This window comes from Etheostoma spectabile, chromosome 20 (genome assembly GCF_008692095.1).
Source record: "Etheostoma spectabile isolate EspeVRDwgs_2016 chromosome 20, UIUC_Espe_1.0, whole genome shotgun sequence".
NCBI lineage: Eukaryota > Metazoa > Chordata > Actinopteri > Perciformes > Percidae > Etheostoma > Etheostoma spectabile.
Window position 1 is genome coordinate 17,944,486 of NC_045752.1, and position 17,501 is coordinate 17,961,986.

At 41.2% G+C, this 17,501-nt stretch overlaps 1 protein-coding gene and 1 long non-coding RNA gene across 3 annotated transcripts in view; one reads left to right on the forward strand and one right to left on the reverse strand.

Moving 5' to 3' along the window:
* daam2 (dishevelled associated activator of morphogenesis 2) overlaps positions 1 to 17,501 on the reverse strand; it is a gene marked incomplete at its 5' end in the record, with an annotated part of 69,749 nt that overhangs the window by 6,909 nt on the left and 45,339 nt on the right. Inside the window, 11 exon segments of one of the 2 annotated variants that reach the window (XM_032499977.1) lie at positions 4,085 to 4,216; positions 4,749 to 4,809; positions 5,481 to 5,588; positions 6,254 to 6,422; positions 8,226 to 8,314; positions 9,446 to 9,552; positions 9,810 to 9,894; positions 11,695 to 11,801; positions 13,647 to 13,676; positions 15,232 to 15,339; positions 16,596 to 16,886. In XM_032499977.1, the coding sequence (XP_032355868.1) occupies positions 4,085 to 4,216; positions 4,749 to 4,809; positions 5,481 to 5,588; positions 6,254 to 6,422; positions 8,226 to 8,314; positions 9,446 to 9,552; positions 9,810 to 9,894; positions 11,695 to 11,801; positions 13,647 to 13,676; positions 15,232 to 15,339; positions 16,596 to 16,886 (1,287 nt within the window). 2 annotated transcript variants of the gene reach the window in all.
* On the forward strand, positions 2,834 to 17,491 carry LOC116669892 (uncharacterized). The gene is made up of 4 exons (XR_004326904.1): positions 2,834 to 2,844; positions 5,264 to 5,268; positions 6,092 to 6,099; positions 17,208 to 17,491. It is a non-coding gene; the product is annotated as an uncharacterized LOC116669892 (long non-coding RNA).

Sequence of the window (17,501 nt, forward strand, 5' to 3'; positions counted from 1 at the left end):
AGTCTAGCCCTCTTTAGCTCCTAAAAGTTCCACTGTAGCACTCAAATAGAGCTTCAAGTGACACATTTCACATTCATTTGTTGAATTCTGTATACATATTGATTCTTTTTTTTAACACTAAAGCAAAAATTAAGAAATTAAGGAATACATACCAAAGATTAAAATTAACATCTACTGTAGCAATATGTACTTAATGTAATAAGGTAGCATACAAAAGAGATAACCAAGCAAAGTACCTTGAGTCATAATTGTGCTGAAGTATAGTACCTGAATGAATGTACGTGCATACTTTACGTTACTTTTGCTTTGTTGCGTTTGCACATTGAAAGGATGTAACTAAGTAATAACTGGCATATGACTGTCTCCCTGCAGCCCAATAAAACAATTCCGCAGTGTGTACTGTGCTGTACTCTCTGTACACTCGGTTCTATTCTTATTGTATGTCAGTAAGGTGACAGAAAACATCTTTCCATTCCATAGTAGGCGAGTATACTGTATGTGGTTTTAGTGTTGTGATATGAAGGAGTAGGGGATTGCTCTTTTCTGAGGATTCATCCTGTCATTATGGGCTGGTCTCCATGGCAACCCCCACCATCATCCCTCTCCCTACTGTAATTATGTGTCTGGTCAAATCTGTTTCCCATCGTCCCCTCGGGTCTGGGCTAAATGAGCACGCACGCACGCACGCACGCACGCACGCACGCACGCACATTTGAAGTTGTTAGAAATACACAGATGTCTTTACAGGCTGTTTCAGACCGGCTCTGGTTAGCACATGATGGATTCGGCTTTGCTTGGCACCTTCTCCCTAACCACTGCTTAACTCCTGCTAATTGTACGGCGGTATTGTGACTGCTGTGTGTTATAAAAATGCACCAAAGGGAAACCTGTTCACAGACAACATGACATGTTTTTATCCAGCACAAAGAGCTGGTCTGGAAAGACAGGTCTGTCCTCAGAGAATCAATATTGGTCTCATTGGTACTTCTGATTGTATCTGATCCCTCCCACCCTCCATAAACATTATTACAGAGGAAGTTAACACCCCTCCCCCCCACCCCCACTCACACACCCTGCTAGTCTGCCAAGGGTACTGTGCCAACTTATTAAGTAAAGGGGAAAAAAAGGATGATGGTAGGATAAACAGTAGGATTAGCAACTGTGAGGTGGTAGGTTGGATGAAAGTAGGCAAGTGGGAAATATGTTTTGGCAATTGGTGTTGAGGTAGAAATTAAAACAAGACCAAAACATTGCCAATGTGCAATGAACGTGCAGTGAAGTCAGTCTCAGCAGAGCTTTGGGTCGGTGCACCTGTATAAAAGGATCACCATTTTTTAAGATTATTTTTTGGGGCTTTTCCCTTTATTAGTGACAGTGGATAGAGATGAAAGCGGGAGAGATGGCACGCAGCAAATGGCCACAGGTTGGATTCAAACCCGGGCCGCTGCAGGACCTACATGGGGCAAACGCGAGGCTAGAGGCCGCCCCCACCATTTTTAACTGGGTTACGTAGCTTTGATCCATTCATTGCCCATAGCATAGAGAAACAGACCCCATTTGGTGGTCACAGTTAAAAATCAGATGCTCTATCCGAGTGAAAATCAAACTACAGACTATAGTAACATTTATGCATGCCCCCCATTCCCCTATTTCCTGCTAATCACATTAACTTTATACTTCCACAAACTACTGCCCAAAGCAACAGCCCAATCGTACAGACAGCCTGGTCCTCCACAGGATGAATAGTAACAAGCTTAGTGATGTCTGGCCTTTTCTTAGAGCGCCATCATCGGGTCAGAATTTCAATTTGTGCAATGCTTTGGTTTACAACCAAATACCAATAAAATCAGCAAATGGTGAACATGGTAAGCATTATGCCTGCTGAACATTGTTGTAAACATGTTAGCATGCTTATGTTAGCATCTGGCTGAAAGATCAACTTGCTTGTGACAGTGAATTATCCCTGGACCCGCTTTTATTGTTCCCAAAATGACATCACAGCTTTGTGTTGTTAAATCCATCTGCACTTACCAAATCAGTCTGCAATTACATTTGCATGATCCCGCAATGATATAAAAAAAACAAAAAAAAACTTGGACAATAATAAAATCATGATGTGTGTCTTGACGGATTAGATTACTCAGGTAGGTGTCTATAGGTTAATTCTTATTAGTACTGCACTTAAAAAGGACTGAATCTTTCAATGGGGAAACACATTTATGAAATGAAAAAAGACACATAAATACTTCAGTCTTTGGAAAATGGTTGGCAGCAATGAGAAGAACAGTATACATAATTTAAAGCAAATGGGCTAAAATGTTCAAAGACATGGGTTTGGTTTTGTTAACAAAGAAAGTGAGACTTCAAAAGCTCTCTGACGAAGACAGATTGATACATACAGTAGGAGCTGTGTTATTGTTCCAACTTTGCTACAAAAAGGTCTTTTAATGGCCAAATTCACAATATTGCTTGAACCTGGCCACATTTACTGATGCAATTCATTCTGTCTTTTATTTATTTCCAACAGCACATGAAGCGATGGAATATCTTGAAGCACTCCCTGCTCTACTTTTTATGTTTGAAACAGAGACTGGATCTTGCATTGTCTGTGAACATGTCGATGTGTGGGTGTGTGGATATGTCGTTAAGGATAAACCCAACCAATCTCTCTGGATAAGAGAAAAATCCCTCCTCTCCTCGGGAAACCTCTGCCCTAATAACCCACATGACCTTGGACAACTGTAATCCTTTGTAATGTAATGTATGTAGTGTCTGTCAAGGGTGTGTGTGTGTGTGTGTGTGCGTGTGTGTGTCTCTCTCGCAAGCATACAGTACACACATACAGTACATTTGTTGCCATGGAGCTTTATGAGCCTCAATGGACCGCCAGCTCCGTTTACTGTAGTCATTCTCCTCTTCCTTAAGACCGAAACACACAGCATGCACCCCCACACTTCCATAACTGTATTCCAATGGAAATCTAAAGAGTTTCAGAGAGCCTTGACAAGCACTGAGTTAATGCGTTAAGACTCAACCCTTCACACCACACACACACCACACACACACACACACACACACACAAACAACACACACACCACACACACACACACACACACCCACACAACACACACACACACACACACACACACCAACACACACCCACACACACACACACACACACACACACACACACACACACACACACACACACACGCTAGGAAAAGTGTATGTAGAGTCTGGGCCGGTGAACACAGGTTCTTTTGTTTTACAGCAGTAACCGATGCCCTGCTCCTCCCGTTCTTTTCCCATGACGTCCCAACAGCCCGTTTTCCCTCCAATTTTTCTTACCGACCTCCTCCCTGAACACTTAATTAAGTAGAGGGGAGGCTCTACATGAAACCCCAGGGCCTCCCGTCAAAATCTGGTGATCCTTTGGAGAATTTAGGCAAATTGGATATTTCACATCATTATGTCAACTACTTTGGTAAAAGACAAACCCTATAATAAAGGAGAATGGAATTTGTAACTTTTACTGCAGACTGCTAATTTAAAAGCTTCCCATGTGTCAGCATCAGGATGCTTCATTTGTAACAGAGTGCCAAAGGCCTGCAAATTAAATAACATGTTCACATAAATTTCAACAATGTCTTGTTTTGGGATACCCACATTGCCACCAATATCTTCAGCTAACATACTTCTGAACATACAGTACATTAAGACACAAGGGGGTTAAAAGGCCATTTGTCCCAGTTGTACAAATAAGGAGTGTGGATTCAAAACACTAACTCAAAGAGACAACACAACGAAAAATGAGGGGGTCAGGGGGGAATCCAGGGAAATCTTTCAATGCTGGTTTTCCCCGGCACTGCTGGACTCATCAAACTGGACTAGGAGGGATGCACTGAGATTTAGCTTTTTATCTCTTTTTTTCCTCCGGTCTCTTATGTCTGTCCAACATGAAGGATAGACAGTGAGGACCAATAGCACAGGGTGCATTAGAGCCATGCATGCGGAGATTTGAACTTACACTATCTTCTGTCACAAACGCACACATTGTTGACTGTATAACTGAGTGGTTAGCTACCTTGTCCTTGGCCTCGCTCAGCTGGTCCTCCAGTTCAGAGAAGCTGAAGCCAGCCACGGTGATGAAGTCACCGATCACAGCCACGAATTTGTCCCCACGTTCCCTCGTCCTGCTCTGCTGGTATTGCAGCTCCTGGAGGGGAAGAAAACACACAAGACATGGGTGGGATCCATGCTTTTATAACTAAAAGTGGTAAAGCTATGAGAAGGAGGAGGATGTGATCAGTGACTTCTCTTTTAAGTCAGTGGCGAGGATTTTAAGGTTCCTCAGTTACAGAAAACGTATTTCATATTAAAGCAGTCTATTTCTGTGAAGTGTAAACCCTATTATAGCGTCTGCGCTGTACTCCGGAGGCACTGCGACCCCGTGAGCAATCGCTGCCACTCAACTCAATGCTTGATATTCCACCAGCCGCGCTACTTTCATGCAAACAGCGGGCCGTTTGGGCAGACTGGCAAGAAGTGAAACAGCAAGACTATCCAGTCAATTTACCAAAAGTGTGTGTGCCTGCAGATGTCAAATTTGTTGTTCCATGTCAGTGTGGAACATTACCAACATTTAAGCACCTCGCCCTGCTGTCCATCTCTGCCCTGCTCCAAAACATAATTACAGACAGGAGAAGAACCAATGGGAGGGAAAGCGACACAAACGCACAACAACTCACCGCCTCTAGAGCCTTCAGTCCACTTTTGATATTGTGCACCTCTTTTTCCAACTCCGACAAACTAGTGAAAGACAGAGAAAAAAACAGATATAAAAGACAATCATTGCCTAGGTCTTGTACTGCTCTCCCCTATAATTGTTTAGGTACAATTTGTATCCTAATTTAATTTTTTATTTTAAAAAGACTCCAAAACCTCAAATAAAGCAGAAATAAGAAAATAATGTTTTAATAACACACATGACCTACTGACTATATATCCTGCAGTGGGGCTTCTCAATTATGGAAACACGAATAAGGACGATTATTTTGCACGATTACTCATGGACTTTAGAAAAGTTGTAAAAATTATTGAACTTCAAAAAGTAGTGACAAAATAAAACAAATAAAGTAGAACTGTGAAATTACCCTAAATACTTTACCCATTTGAATTTTTTTTTCTTCCATTCAGCACACAAGACAAAGGAAGACTTTGCATGCAAAACGCAATGTGAAAAATAATTTTCCCGATTCTTCAGTTTTTGTGATTATTAAGAGCTGAAATTGTAATCGCGATTACAATTTAGATTAATTGCAGAGTCCTATGCTGCAGTATATAGTACAGTATGTTTAGTCTAGTATTTTGATTGAGTATTCACTGCAACCACATGCACTTAGGCCTAAGCTCCTCTCTGCTGTAATAAAGATGCATAGCTACCATATGGTGAAAAGGTCCCCACAGTAAACTGGACTTACTTGACTTTGGCAGCCTCTGGTACACTGCTGAGGTCTTCCTGGATGTGCAGTGTGTCACTGTAGTTCTTCTCGACAATCATGATCAGGTAGTGCAACATGGTGATGTTTCTGTTCAAATCCCAAGTGAAGACAAAAAGGGTTTTAACAAATCTAGGAAACACTTCTTTTTTTATAGAATTGCTTATTAAAGGATAATCTCAAAATCCTAGGCTGGTTTTGCTTAGTCTTAACACTTTATTATTACTTTATTTGCAGGCTTATGACACAGTCACTACACATCTTCAGCAGGAATGCCATATGTGATTTTTGTCAGAGAAAGTCAGATTTCCACAATCTGGCATGTTAGAGGTGCATATTTTTACAACACATCAAGCATTTTATATTTGTGCTGGATGTCAGGCCCCCTCTTCTATTTGAGCCATCTAATTTGCATCCCGGGCCTAGCACTGTCTAGAAAGATTGTAATTGGTTAAAGAAAACAAAAAACAAGCCATAGTTTATTTTTTTCCCCCTATACCAGAATGTTAACTTGTTTAGCCAGATCGATAGGTCTGGCAATGCTAAACTATGCTTTGGGTGATTCAAACAGGAAATTTAAAATAGCAGTGGAGTAACAGTGGTTCACTTAAGTCTAAGTTGTTTGCATTTTGACATTCTTAACTCACGGGAAATTAGGCTGCATTAACTTTGATACTGAATCCTGAATTTAAAGTATGAAGCAAGATATGAAGATCTAGGAGTTACATTTATATTTTACTCAGGAAAAGGCCCACCTGTCTATGCTGGACTTGGTGTCAGCGATCTTGTTGAGGCTGGAGACCTTGAAGCCGTACGCGTTGCCTCTCTGGCCCTTGTTCATGAAGTTGCCGAAAGCCAGCACCACCTCCAGGATCTGAGTCAGCCTCTTGCTCCGGACCACCTCCTTGGATGCATTCAGGATGGCTGGAGGAAAACAGGGAGAGAGAAGCAGCTGGAGAGATCATACAGTTGGTGATTGACATGTGTGGACTTTGCTTAGTGCACCACTTAACCTTTCAGATTATATAATGAACTGGCCTTTCTCCATTCACTTCCATTCTGTTCCTCACACACCCATGCAAACTAAAGTCTCCGCTGTACGTGGCCCAGAGGTTCTCATCCTTTCCGTTATGTTTAACATCTTTCATGATGATTGATCAATATTCCCCGCAATTCTAGGCAGTGCAGTGGGGAAGCCCATCAAGTCCCCATCCATGCATAAAACAGCAGGGGGGAGGGAATATTCCAAACACAACCCCACGCTGTCCGTTTCTTTCCCCCTGAGAACAGAATGGTCTGGCAAAATGCAGGTGGTTCCCTCTCTCCACAGAAGAAACCTCAGTGTGAATGTGAAAATCATTAACAAAATCCATATTGTTATTGTTACAGTTCTTTTAGCAGTGAAACAGCATGGGAACCATTCTTCTGGCTCTGCTGACAGTGTTCTCCTGTTTGCAGAAAAGCCTGGCGGGCCCACTGCACTGTCTTACGGAATGCTTCTATTGAACATGCTGGGTGGTCCAGGGAAATATAGGCTCATCTAGAGTATAATGACAAAGTAACACCAATAAAAAAAAAAACTTTATTATGGGGATCAATGAACGATGTCTGGGAACATTCGGATCCAACAACAAAGATTCTGGAGGCTTCAATCAATGATTTATCTCACTTTCTTTCCAGTAAAGTATGTGTAAAGATATATTTTTATTTGACTCAAATGAATTGACTGTCTGGCAAACAAGCTCTAGCACACACACAGGGCTAAGGCACTGCCAGCCCAAATAATGTGATGTGCTCATCAGAACTGGAAAAGGGCATTTAGGCCAGCGGAGAAATGCCTTTCTTAAGAACTCTGGCTCTAACAGATGCTAGGACAGCTCAGTCATGACACACCCATGTGCACAAACGTGTACACACAGAAGTCTACGGACCTCATTGGAAGCCTATTCCCAGAGTCTTTGAAGTGAGCTGCGGTGTTTACGAGGGAGGCTCTCCCCTCTCAACATGGGCCAGCTTTCCAAAACAGCCTCCTTGGTAACCTGGAAGCTGGCTTGAAGGGAAAAACTACAGTGGGCCAATAAACAGTTGACCACCCGCTCTCACCATGCACGCAAACGCAAACACACACTTTTAAAAATGACTTGTGACATCCTTTGTGTTAAGCACTGGCCAAAGATGATGACATTTTCAGTACATGAAACTATGTTTTGCTTCTAGGCGTGTACAATCAATTGAATGTGGGATGCCCTAAAAGCATGTTCTTTAAAATCTAATCTTCTGCTCCATTTGCGTTTAGCAGTGTTGCGAGGAACCGTTTAAAGCCAGCAAAGTGCGCTGCTTTAGGACAGTTGTGATTAGAGAAAGAGACCAATGTCTGTCAATGGTTCAGCCTTTCAAAAGGACAAAGAAAGCAACTGTTGCATTAGGCCTGCAGTGTTACTGTATGTGGCATCTGATCAAAATAAACTGTGTGTGTGTGTGTGTGTGTGTGTGTGTGTGTGTGTGTGTGTGTGTGTGTTTATCACACAATGCAACAATATGACTCAACAATGCAGCTCCATTGCACGGAGGAATAAGACATTATTTGGCAGAAAATACTTGTTCTTACGATCAATTTGTTGACAAAGAAAAAAACGATAGAAAATTGCCAGCCTTATGCCGTGAATGTCTAATCGTTGAGAGTTAAGCTCTCTGCATTATAGTGGTCTCAAAGGTGTTTGGCCTTACCTTCAACCTTAGGCTTGGTTTCAGCGAGGCGCTCTGCAAACTTCTTCTTAAAGAACAGAGCCTGCAGTCTCTGCTGATAGTGGTCAATTCTGATGAAGGGAAGAAAGAGGTTAAAGCAGGAGAAAAAGGAATATAAAAAACAAAAGGAAAGGGTGAGTTGCATTTGTGTCCAGGGAAGTGTAAGTTCAAAGCTAGAAGTCACCCAGTCGTAAAACTCCCTTCTCAGTTTTCACAGGCCTTTTATCATCTAATAAGCTCCCATCAAGTTGGAGAGTTGACAAATGGGTATGTTAAACTTGTCCAAAAGTTCACTAAGGGAGGGAGTGGAAATTTCAAAGGGCCAGGAATATTAAATGGCATATAAAAGAAGGAAATAACAAAATTTCTGATATATTCCTACGACCAAAGGAGATGTGGTCAAAAGGAACAAAAGTGGACAGGGTTATATTTCACTGAAGGAAAAGAAATGGTTTAATTATCTAGAACAAATAGTGCAGATTCAGAGAAAGGATGGAATTTAGAAAAGAAAGGCACTGATTTAAAACTTCTCCGCTCTCTGGTGTGACGGGAGTCCTCAAAGAGCAGCCACGACTTCTTTTCACAGCTAATGATGAATCACCCTAAAGTCTTTTTTTGGGATCCCAGCCTCCCCATGCTTCTTCAAAAGCTCATTCTTTTTGAACAGACATCGTGCTTTGCAATATTTTAGGATCCGTTTGTGGTTGACTGGCTGATGTCTTGATTCTCCACAAAATCTGCATGTTGTTAACTTTGGAAATGGGGCGGCTTCTAGCTCCCCCAGTAAGAGCATTCGCCTCATGTTGGCTAAGTCCTGCAGCAGCCCGGGTTCGAATCCGACCTGCGGCCCTTTGCTGCATGTCTTCCCATATTTCTCTCCCCCTTTCATGTCTATCCACTATATTAAAAGGGAAAAGCCCTCCAAAAAACTTTGAAAATCTTCCAATTCAAATGCTGGCAATCTGTTTTATAAACATTATATTTATCTTTTGTGTAACTGATATTCATGACCGTGGTGAACATGTGTACCTTAATATAAAGTGTTACGCTCACTTTTTTTTTTTACTAATCGCACTAAATCAACGTCAAACAGCCCTGCAAATTGCCGCAGGTGGTTTGGCTGCATTGAAGAATGTATTGACACCTGAAATCAAATACCTAACGTACCACTGTTTTTGTATGGTAAATGTAGTCCTGTGTACCTGCTCATTTCAAAGAGGAAGCGGTCAGCCCGCGCCATGCGCTCCAGCTCATGTTTGTGCTCCTCCAAGAGATCTATGTCACTTTTCTCTGGGACAAACTTCAGCAGCTGCAAAAGATGTGCGGACAACGTTAATCCAAATGCTAACGCTGTTTTCTGTGGAGCCAAGTGAAATGCAAAGTATCCAACGCTTTCCAGGAAAATGTGCTATTAGCTTTCTTTTAATGTTGATGAACTTAATCACTGAGCCAGACACATTGTTTTTAACTACACAACAGTCATAGTAGCAGAGTAATGAACTCTGCTACTGCACTGCTGTCTTACATTACATATAATATATATATGTGATCATTTATCAACCTCACCTGCTCCAGCATGTCTTTGGCTAGCTCTTCCCTTTCATCCATCTCGAGGATCGCCCTCTTGATCTCATCATTGCTCATTTTTAACCTGCAAAGGAAGACAACCGTTTATTGAAAGTTTTTTAAATTACATTCAGTAAATGTAATATTATACAAACACAATAGAGAAACTTGCAGTGGACTAATACTAACACTGAATAATACTGATAATTCATACTCTTTATTGAACACAGGCCTGAAATACACACACACACACACACACACACACACACACACACACACACACACACACACGTCAGAGGGCTGCAACTTCTGGACAGGCGTCCTGAGCTGTCAGATTCCAGTCCATACTCCATTCTTCCCAACCCAACACCCTATGGAGTGAGCTACTGCCACTCCCTAAATAGAATACTGGTCTGGACCAGAGTCATCCCCGGGAGCACTGCCAGCTGTTTTCAGTACATCCGAGCAGTGTTAAGTGTGCTGGGTTGTAATCAATAACAACATTGTTAGCCTGTGCATCAAAAGCCTTATTGAACAACTGCTGACCCCATTTGGGTCTAGTGTGTACCCCCGGGCCATTTGCTATTGACACTAGACTGAGTTCAGGGACCATGCGTCAGTTTTGTCAGACAAAGCAAGGCCTCTTTATTGATCTGTAAAGGGAGAGTTAGGATTCAAATTCTCTTAAGGGCTTTGGATCATTGCTGTTGGAAGACACACAGATGGCAACCATATTGTCGGGTGGATTTTAAATGACGACAATTGATTCCAGTTTAAAATAGTAAGACTCGACGCCCCTCGGAAGTCGGCTCATTTTATGTGTTTTGCTTAACTTATGTCATATGACTTAATGTGGAGCCTGATAGTATTTGAAGGTTTAAAAATGGACCCCAACCTTATTGAAATCTAAACACTACTCCAGAGATACACCCTGGACAATGCTTTCTCTCTGTCATATGACTCAGTTTGCTCTTACAATGGATGGAAATTCAATTACACTGACAGATGTCCTTGTGTGTCCATTAAAAACGCATTTCCTGTACCAGACAGAAGAAGCACCTGCCTCAAGCAGCTTCACACTGACTTACAGCTCTAACCCCTGACCCAAAGGCTGCAGTGTCACTTCTTTCAAAAAAAGGGGCATAGCTCTCTACAGAATTATGATCAAGTTAACAGATACTGACGAGGGGTTTACTGATGGTACAATGTAGCATAATGACTATGTAGTTTGAGGAAGTTTACTTCTGTTGGTTTCTAAAGCACTGCACAGTTTAGCTCCAAAATACATTTCTGATCTGCTCTAAACATTATGAACCACCCAGACCTCCCTGGCCACTCTGCTGAGTCAGAACTAAACTTGGAGAAGCAGCGTCTATGATCCATATCTGCTTATGTTGCCGTGGCCCTGGTCCACGCCCTGCTACGCTCTACAGTGCCCTGCGACGTCCTACTACACCCTGTAACGCCCTGCAGTGCTCTGCTATACTACAACTACTATTTCTATTCATAGTTCCATTATCTTTATTATTAATATTATTAAATTATTGTTTGTTATACTGCAAATTCACTTTTATTCTTGTATTTTATACCTGTCTTATTCTATTTCGGTTTAATATTTTCAAAAGTTTAACGGCTCTTTAATGTTTTATGTAAAGCACTTTGAAATTGCCTTGTCGGCTGAAATGTGCCATACAAGTAAAGCTGCCGTGCCTATCATGTCAGTTGTTTCATATCTGTTTGTATTGTTATCTCCGTAATGTTGTTTATCTGTGGTAATCTTAAACCGTCTGTCTTGACTGGATTGCACTTTGGGTCAACGATGGTGTTTTAAATGTGTTCTATGAATAAAGATGACTTGACTAATATTTCTGGCTGGGACACTTACTTTGAAAGAAGGATGATACAATTCTGTGCACGTCTACCGTCAATGACGGACAGCTCTTTAACCTTCCGCGTGCTGACGTATAGGTCGTCCATAGAGCCCGTCTCTTTCTGCAGAAGGATAAAAGACAAGACATCCAGATTACCTTTGCAACAGAGTTCCATTTAGAAGAAAGCTCCTATGATATGCAAAGCCTGCCCAATGAAGGCCCCCTCCTCCTCCTCCTCCTCCTCCCATCTGTTTGACATCTTTATCTTGTTGAGAGAGGACATGACCCCTTCTAAGCATTTAACAATGCATTAATTTGGTGCAGACATTAAAGAAAAGTATGGGAAAAAAACTGCAGGTTGATCACTGCCAATATCAAGCACAGAATAAAAGAATAAATTAAACTCCAGCCAAGTACTTCAGCTGGCTCCAGGTCAAGTTCCGTGACCTGCTTTTGCAGTCACTGACTGCATCAGTTCTCAGAGGCCATAATACACATCTCGTTAAAAAATTATAAACCCTAGACTGAATTGTGGATGGTGTATGAAAAAATATTCAAAAGGCAAAGAAGAAAAAAAGAAGACATAAATAACAAGCAAAAATTAGAAAGCAGGTCATGCTAGTGGAGATTTCATATGGTGAGACACCGCTGCATATACAATGCAGGCAGTGCTAAACCTCTCAGAGGAACAAGAAACACTGTTTAAAACTTAGTAAGGTCTAGTCACATATTTCTGCAAGCTTCACATAAATGTAGTATTTAAAATTCCACTAGGAGAAAGAATACATGTCTGAGAAAACCGGTAGGGGCTGCATGTTAAACACATTCTATTTATGGTCCGAACCGGTTTCCTGCTTGCCAGAAAACAGCCTTTTGAGGTTGCTGACTGTGACGTATGTAAAACAGACGCGGCTTGTAAAGAAAGTGTCAGTTTTCCATGCCGCCATTGACCCATGGTGCCTGGCAACAGACTGAGGTTGGCACCGGGTTAGGGGGACAACTCCTAAAGCCCCCTCTCTCTCTCCACGCGCTAAAGGAATTTTTACCAACTTGTGTATAGCATTGCACTCAACCCATGTAACTGGAGACTAGCCCCTTCATCTTTTATAGCAGTTATTAAGTGGCGTGATCGAAATGGGGTCTACTGGTTTCCTTTCCTCTTGTGCAAGGCAACATGGTTGTTGAGGTTTAACATGCTAGTGGCTGCATTTCAGTGCAGTACAAGTTCATGATGATGAATTATGACAATTAAGGCAATGACAGATAATGAAGGTAATAATTAGCAACACACATAAAAAACTAAGATGAAAATGGAGATTAAAATGGAAAATGTGGCAACGATGATCAGGATTGATGCTGTATTATCAGGATTGATGCTGCATTTTGTTTTTTCGACCCTCCACCAAGTCTACAGCCAACCACGTACTGAATGCACCTTCTTACATTTGCAATACACCGCTATTTCATTAAGTAGTGGAAATACCTATTGAATATTGTGACATACAGTATTATCACCTTGGAGTCATGTTTTTTGGTGACAAGACAAATTGAGTCCTGTGTGCACTCTCCTTTGAGCTCTGTGTTTGGCCTCCACCATCTCCTGAGTGAAATATCGGACTCTTTTACTGCTAAATGCTCCACTATGCTCACCAGCTAGTCACTGACCTTGTGACTAGGATTTGGTGTTGAGCAGGTGGTTTCAGAGTGACATTATGAGAGAGAATGAACCAAGTCATATGGCCTATTGTTAATAAAAATGTATTGATAAAATCAACTTTGACACGATCCCAAGAATCTTCAGCACTTCGTGTACACATCCTATAACCAGAGAGAAGTCACACAACAACATATTCATTATACAAGTGACTGGCCTCACTGGCAGTCTGCGGCATGGCAGAGGAGAAGGTGATAGAGCCGTGAATAAAGATAACCATGAGATAAAGATGCAGGAAGGCTTGTAACTCACCTGTTTGAAGGATTGGTTAGTGAGCAGGTCCTGCCCAGGCAGTCGGTGCAGAGAGTCACAAAAAAAATTGAAAACACATGCAAAGATTAGCATTTCGAGCTGAAAGAAAGTGGTGACAAGAGCAAAGAACTACAGCAAAGAACTACAACTATGCACACTACAAGCTGAAGCTGGGGAGTGTTCTTTGAGAAAAAAAACAATAATAATCTACTGTCCAAGTCATCAGGGGCTCATGAAATCCATATTGAGCGTCTGAAATATCTCTGGATACGTAAACGAAAAAGCTTTTAAACTATGCTCGATTTTGGTTTCTGTATACTTAAAAGGAGGTCACGATTGTTATAATGTATTCTTTTGATTGCATCTACATCTGTCTTGACATAGAAAAACAAGAACATGAAAAATGAGTGTGGTAACTAATCCTACAGAGGGGGAATGTCAACAAAAGTCAATTTTAAAAGAAAGCCCAATGACAAGTTTAAAAAAGCAATTATGCACATGTATAAACATTGCAATATTGTCCGGTTGAATTTAATCGGGCTTTTGCCAAATGGAATCGAGTTGTCAAAGCTGGGAAGATCTTGGGTTTTTTATTTGGCCATATCCATAGAGATTGCCATTTAACCGTTTGACGGTGCCAGTAAAAACATGCTCTGTATAAATAAATACACACAGTAAATGACTGTCAGCAAAAGCCTCAAATGACCCATTACTCTTTAATAAAAGCCTGGAAAGAGAAGTTGTGCTTATAGCTGTCAGAAGGCTTTTAAGCATGGCAGTAAAATACCTTGTGAAAAGGAATTCAACAATGGTAATGGCTCTATAGAGCCTTCCATTGAGCCTTTAAGACCTTGATTTATACTTTGATTAATAAGAACTCATTAGGGCCTATTGACATTCCACTTAAACCCATTTGACACAGTAAAATATATCAATTTATGCACACAGTATTACCACATGACAAGTGGTATGTAATTAGTTTTTAGCATAGAGGGAGGTAATTGCTATGTACTGTATGGTATGCTTACTGCAATTACTCTATTAGTTAGTCCCCTGGTTCAACATGCTTTTGTCTGTTGCTTTATTTATTTCAGTGTTTGCTTCTGTAAAAAGTCCCCTGCATCATGACTCCTCATGACTTCCGTAGTGTTTCCTCTGCGTTGCCCTGATCCATGAGCCCGTGACGACCCAGTCAGATCCCCAGTTCTCACACTTTAATGCTCTGCAGATGCTAGGGCAAAGCTTGAGCACAGTGGCATTTCTACAATAAGGCATTCAGCAGTGAACAGCTGCTCGTGTTAGCCTGGAGGCTGGACCCTTGGCACTCTCAAGAGTCCTCTTATACAACATCCCACACCACAGCCCATCACACACACAATCCCACTTAGACACACACACGTTAAACGATCAAGGCAGTATTTGAACCGCAAATGCAATGGTTATTAAAAGAAAAGGCAAACAAATGTATTTCTTGGTCTATATGTAAATGCTTGCCAAAACTAACTAGACACTCACTGAACTGCAATTCAAAAAACTGCATTCCAGAATACTAATAATAGTAATCCACTTGCTAACAAATCCAAACCTGTTGTCTCTGATAGGCTGAAAACATCTTCTCTATGTCCTTGAGGTCAAGAATCTTGAAAGCTCTCAGGTCATCAATGTCATTCCAGATGGTGCCGTTGATCACGTTCTGAAAAGGGGTATAGGGATTCATAATCACATACTGATTAGGATTGAAGGTACTACTTCTAAATGTTGCTCTGCGTTACTTGCTCAATACTTAAAATCAGGGATGAACAGACGCTTAGAATTTGTTGTGCGATTTTATCAGCTAAAATACCTTATCTTTATACTGTAGAATAACCATGCATAAGATCACTAGGGCCATACTGCTCTGCTGTAAAAGTCATGGAATCATGATTTTCTTTAATATGGTTGGTTACCAAATGAGATTTTCCTTTTCAATTACATTAAAGTTTTACTACTTGCAAGCAACATCAGTTTGCCAAAGCAGATGTTCTCAGTAGAGCTGGGACGATATGCTTTGGTCTCGATGTAATTCTTTGAGATACATGGGTGCTGATTTGATTTGTATTGTGATTTTCATTAGAGATGGTCTGTTACCTTTTTTTTCCTTCCCACTACCAATTCCGAAACCATAACTTGCGTATCCGCCGATACAGAAAACTGATCCGATACCAGTGTACAGTGTATGTTTTACAGCTTTATACTACCGTCGCTGTATGGATGTGATATTACTTCTATCTTTTTTGTAAGGCCTGGTTTAGATTAAAACGTTTGTGAAACATAAACAAACAATGAATGCCATAGAGCTTTCTGTTATTATCCAGTTTGACAGTCAGTCATAACGGAAAGAAAACATAAATAAACTACTTTAAAGCAGATTTCTTCCGCGAGCAAAGGTTATGCGATATAAGATTGGTGCAAAAACCGATACCAGCATTTTAGGCAGTATCAGAGGGTTTTCTGGTACTGGTGTTGGAAAATGTCAATTTTTCATTTATTATTGAATTAAGTATTGGGATTCCATAGTATTGAGTATTGCAATTTTCTTTTCTATTCTAACCAAAACAAAAGTTGAATGATACACTTCTACAGACAATATGTCATTTGACAATTCTAAAAACGAATTGTTTTCTAAGAAGAGCGCACATCACATGTCAGTCAGTCGATCTGACATGTATTTCATTTGTAAGGAAGGACATAACATGTAATTTCTACATTCGGTCAGAATACGGATATGATATAGTCGCCATCAGCGCTACAATTTAAACAGAAAATATTTAGGTGAATCATTGGTAAAACAAACATTTAAATTCTAGGGAAAAGCATTGATTTTAAAAATCGCCTCAAAAACAAATCACGATACAAAACATTTTCAAATTTTTCCCCCCCCCTCATCTGTAGTTCTCATTGTTCTCTTACCTCTCCCAGTTTGGCCCAGTTGAAGGACTTCAGGGGGTGAGAAGGTTGAGGGATAGACTTGGAGCGCATGGTGCTCGCTGAGTTGAATGAAGAGGGAATAGGAGGAGGCGGGCCTCCAAAAATGGGAGGAGCTCCTGGAGGAGGAGGTGGTGCTCCAGGTGGTGGGGGAGGTGGTGGAGGAGGCGGGCAGCTGAATGGTAGAGGAGGAGGAGGAGGTGGAGGAAAGCCAGCCATCAAAGGTGGTGGAGGAGGAGCCACGGGGCCGCCAGGCGGAGGAGGAGGACTGACACCCTATTGGTAGGGAGAAATCATACGTTGTGATTAATTAACAATTTGCACAACGAAAACTCCCAAAAAAACAGCATTGTCAAGCCTGAACAAAGTGTTCTTTCCTGGAGGTCAGGCCTGTATGTGATGATGAAATTAGCTGAAGCATGAATTTATATGAATGACATCTTTTATTTAACTACTTCAATCACAGTAGTATAATGAACACTGACCAAGCCTGATGTAAACAAACTCAATTCAAACAAATTCATATGAAAGTCCGAAACAAATCACACATACTAAAGTGCAGATTGCTGAAATATAAAAACAAATATGTGGCTTTAGCACACAGAGGCGCTGCCTCCAGCCCCTCCCCCTCATGAAGTTGAGTGCATGACAGCGTGAACATTGCACTTTCTCTGAGAGGCTATTGTCAAGTTTCTAGTAGCATGCTGCTGGTGGTCTTGCTGTGGGATTAAATGTACTAATAAAACCGTCGAAACAATGCGGGCTCGCTGCTGTGAAAGCTCCCTGAACATCATTTATCAGAGTCTGGTTGTTTCCCTTCTCCGCGGCAGTCTCCACTCCATATCTTTATAACGGAGCTAGCTAGCTAACCGCTAATTACAGCTAATCGCC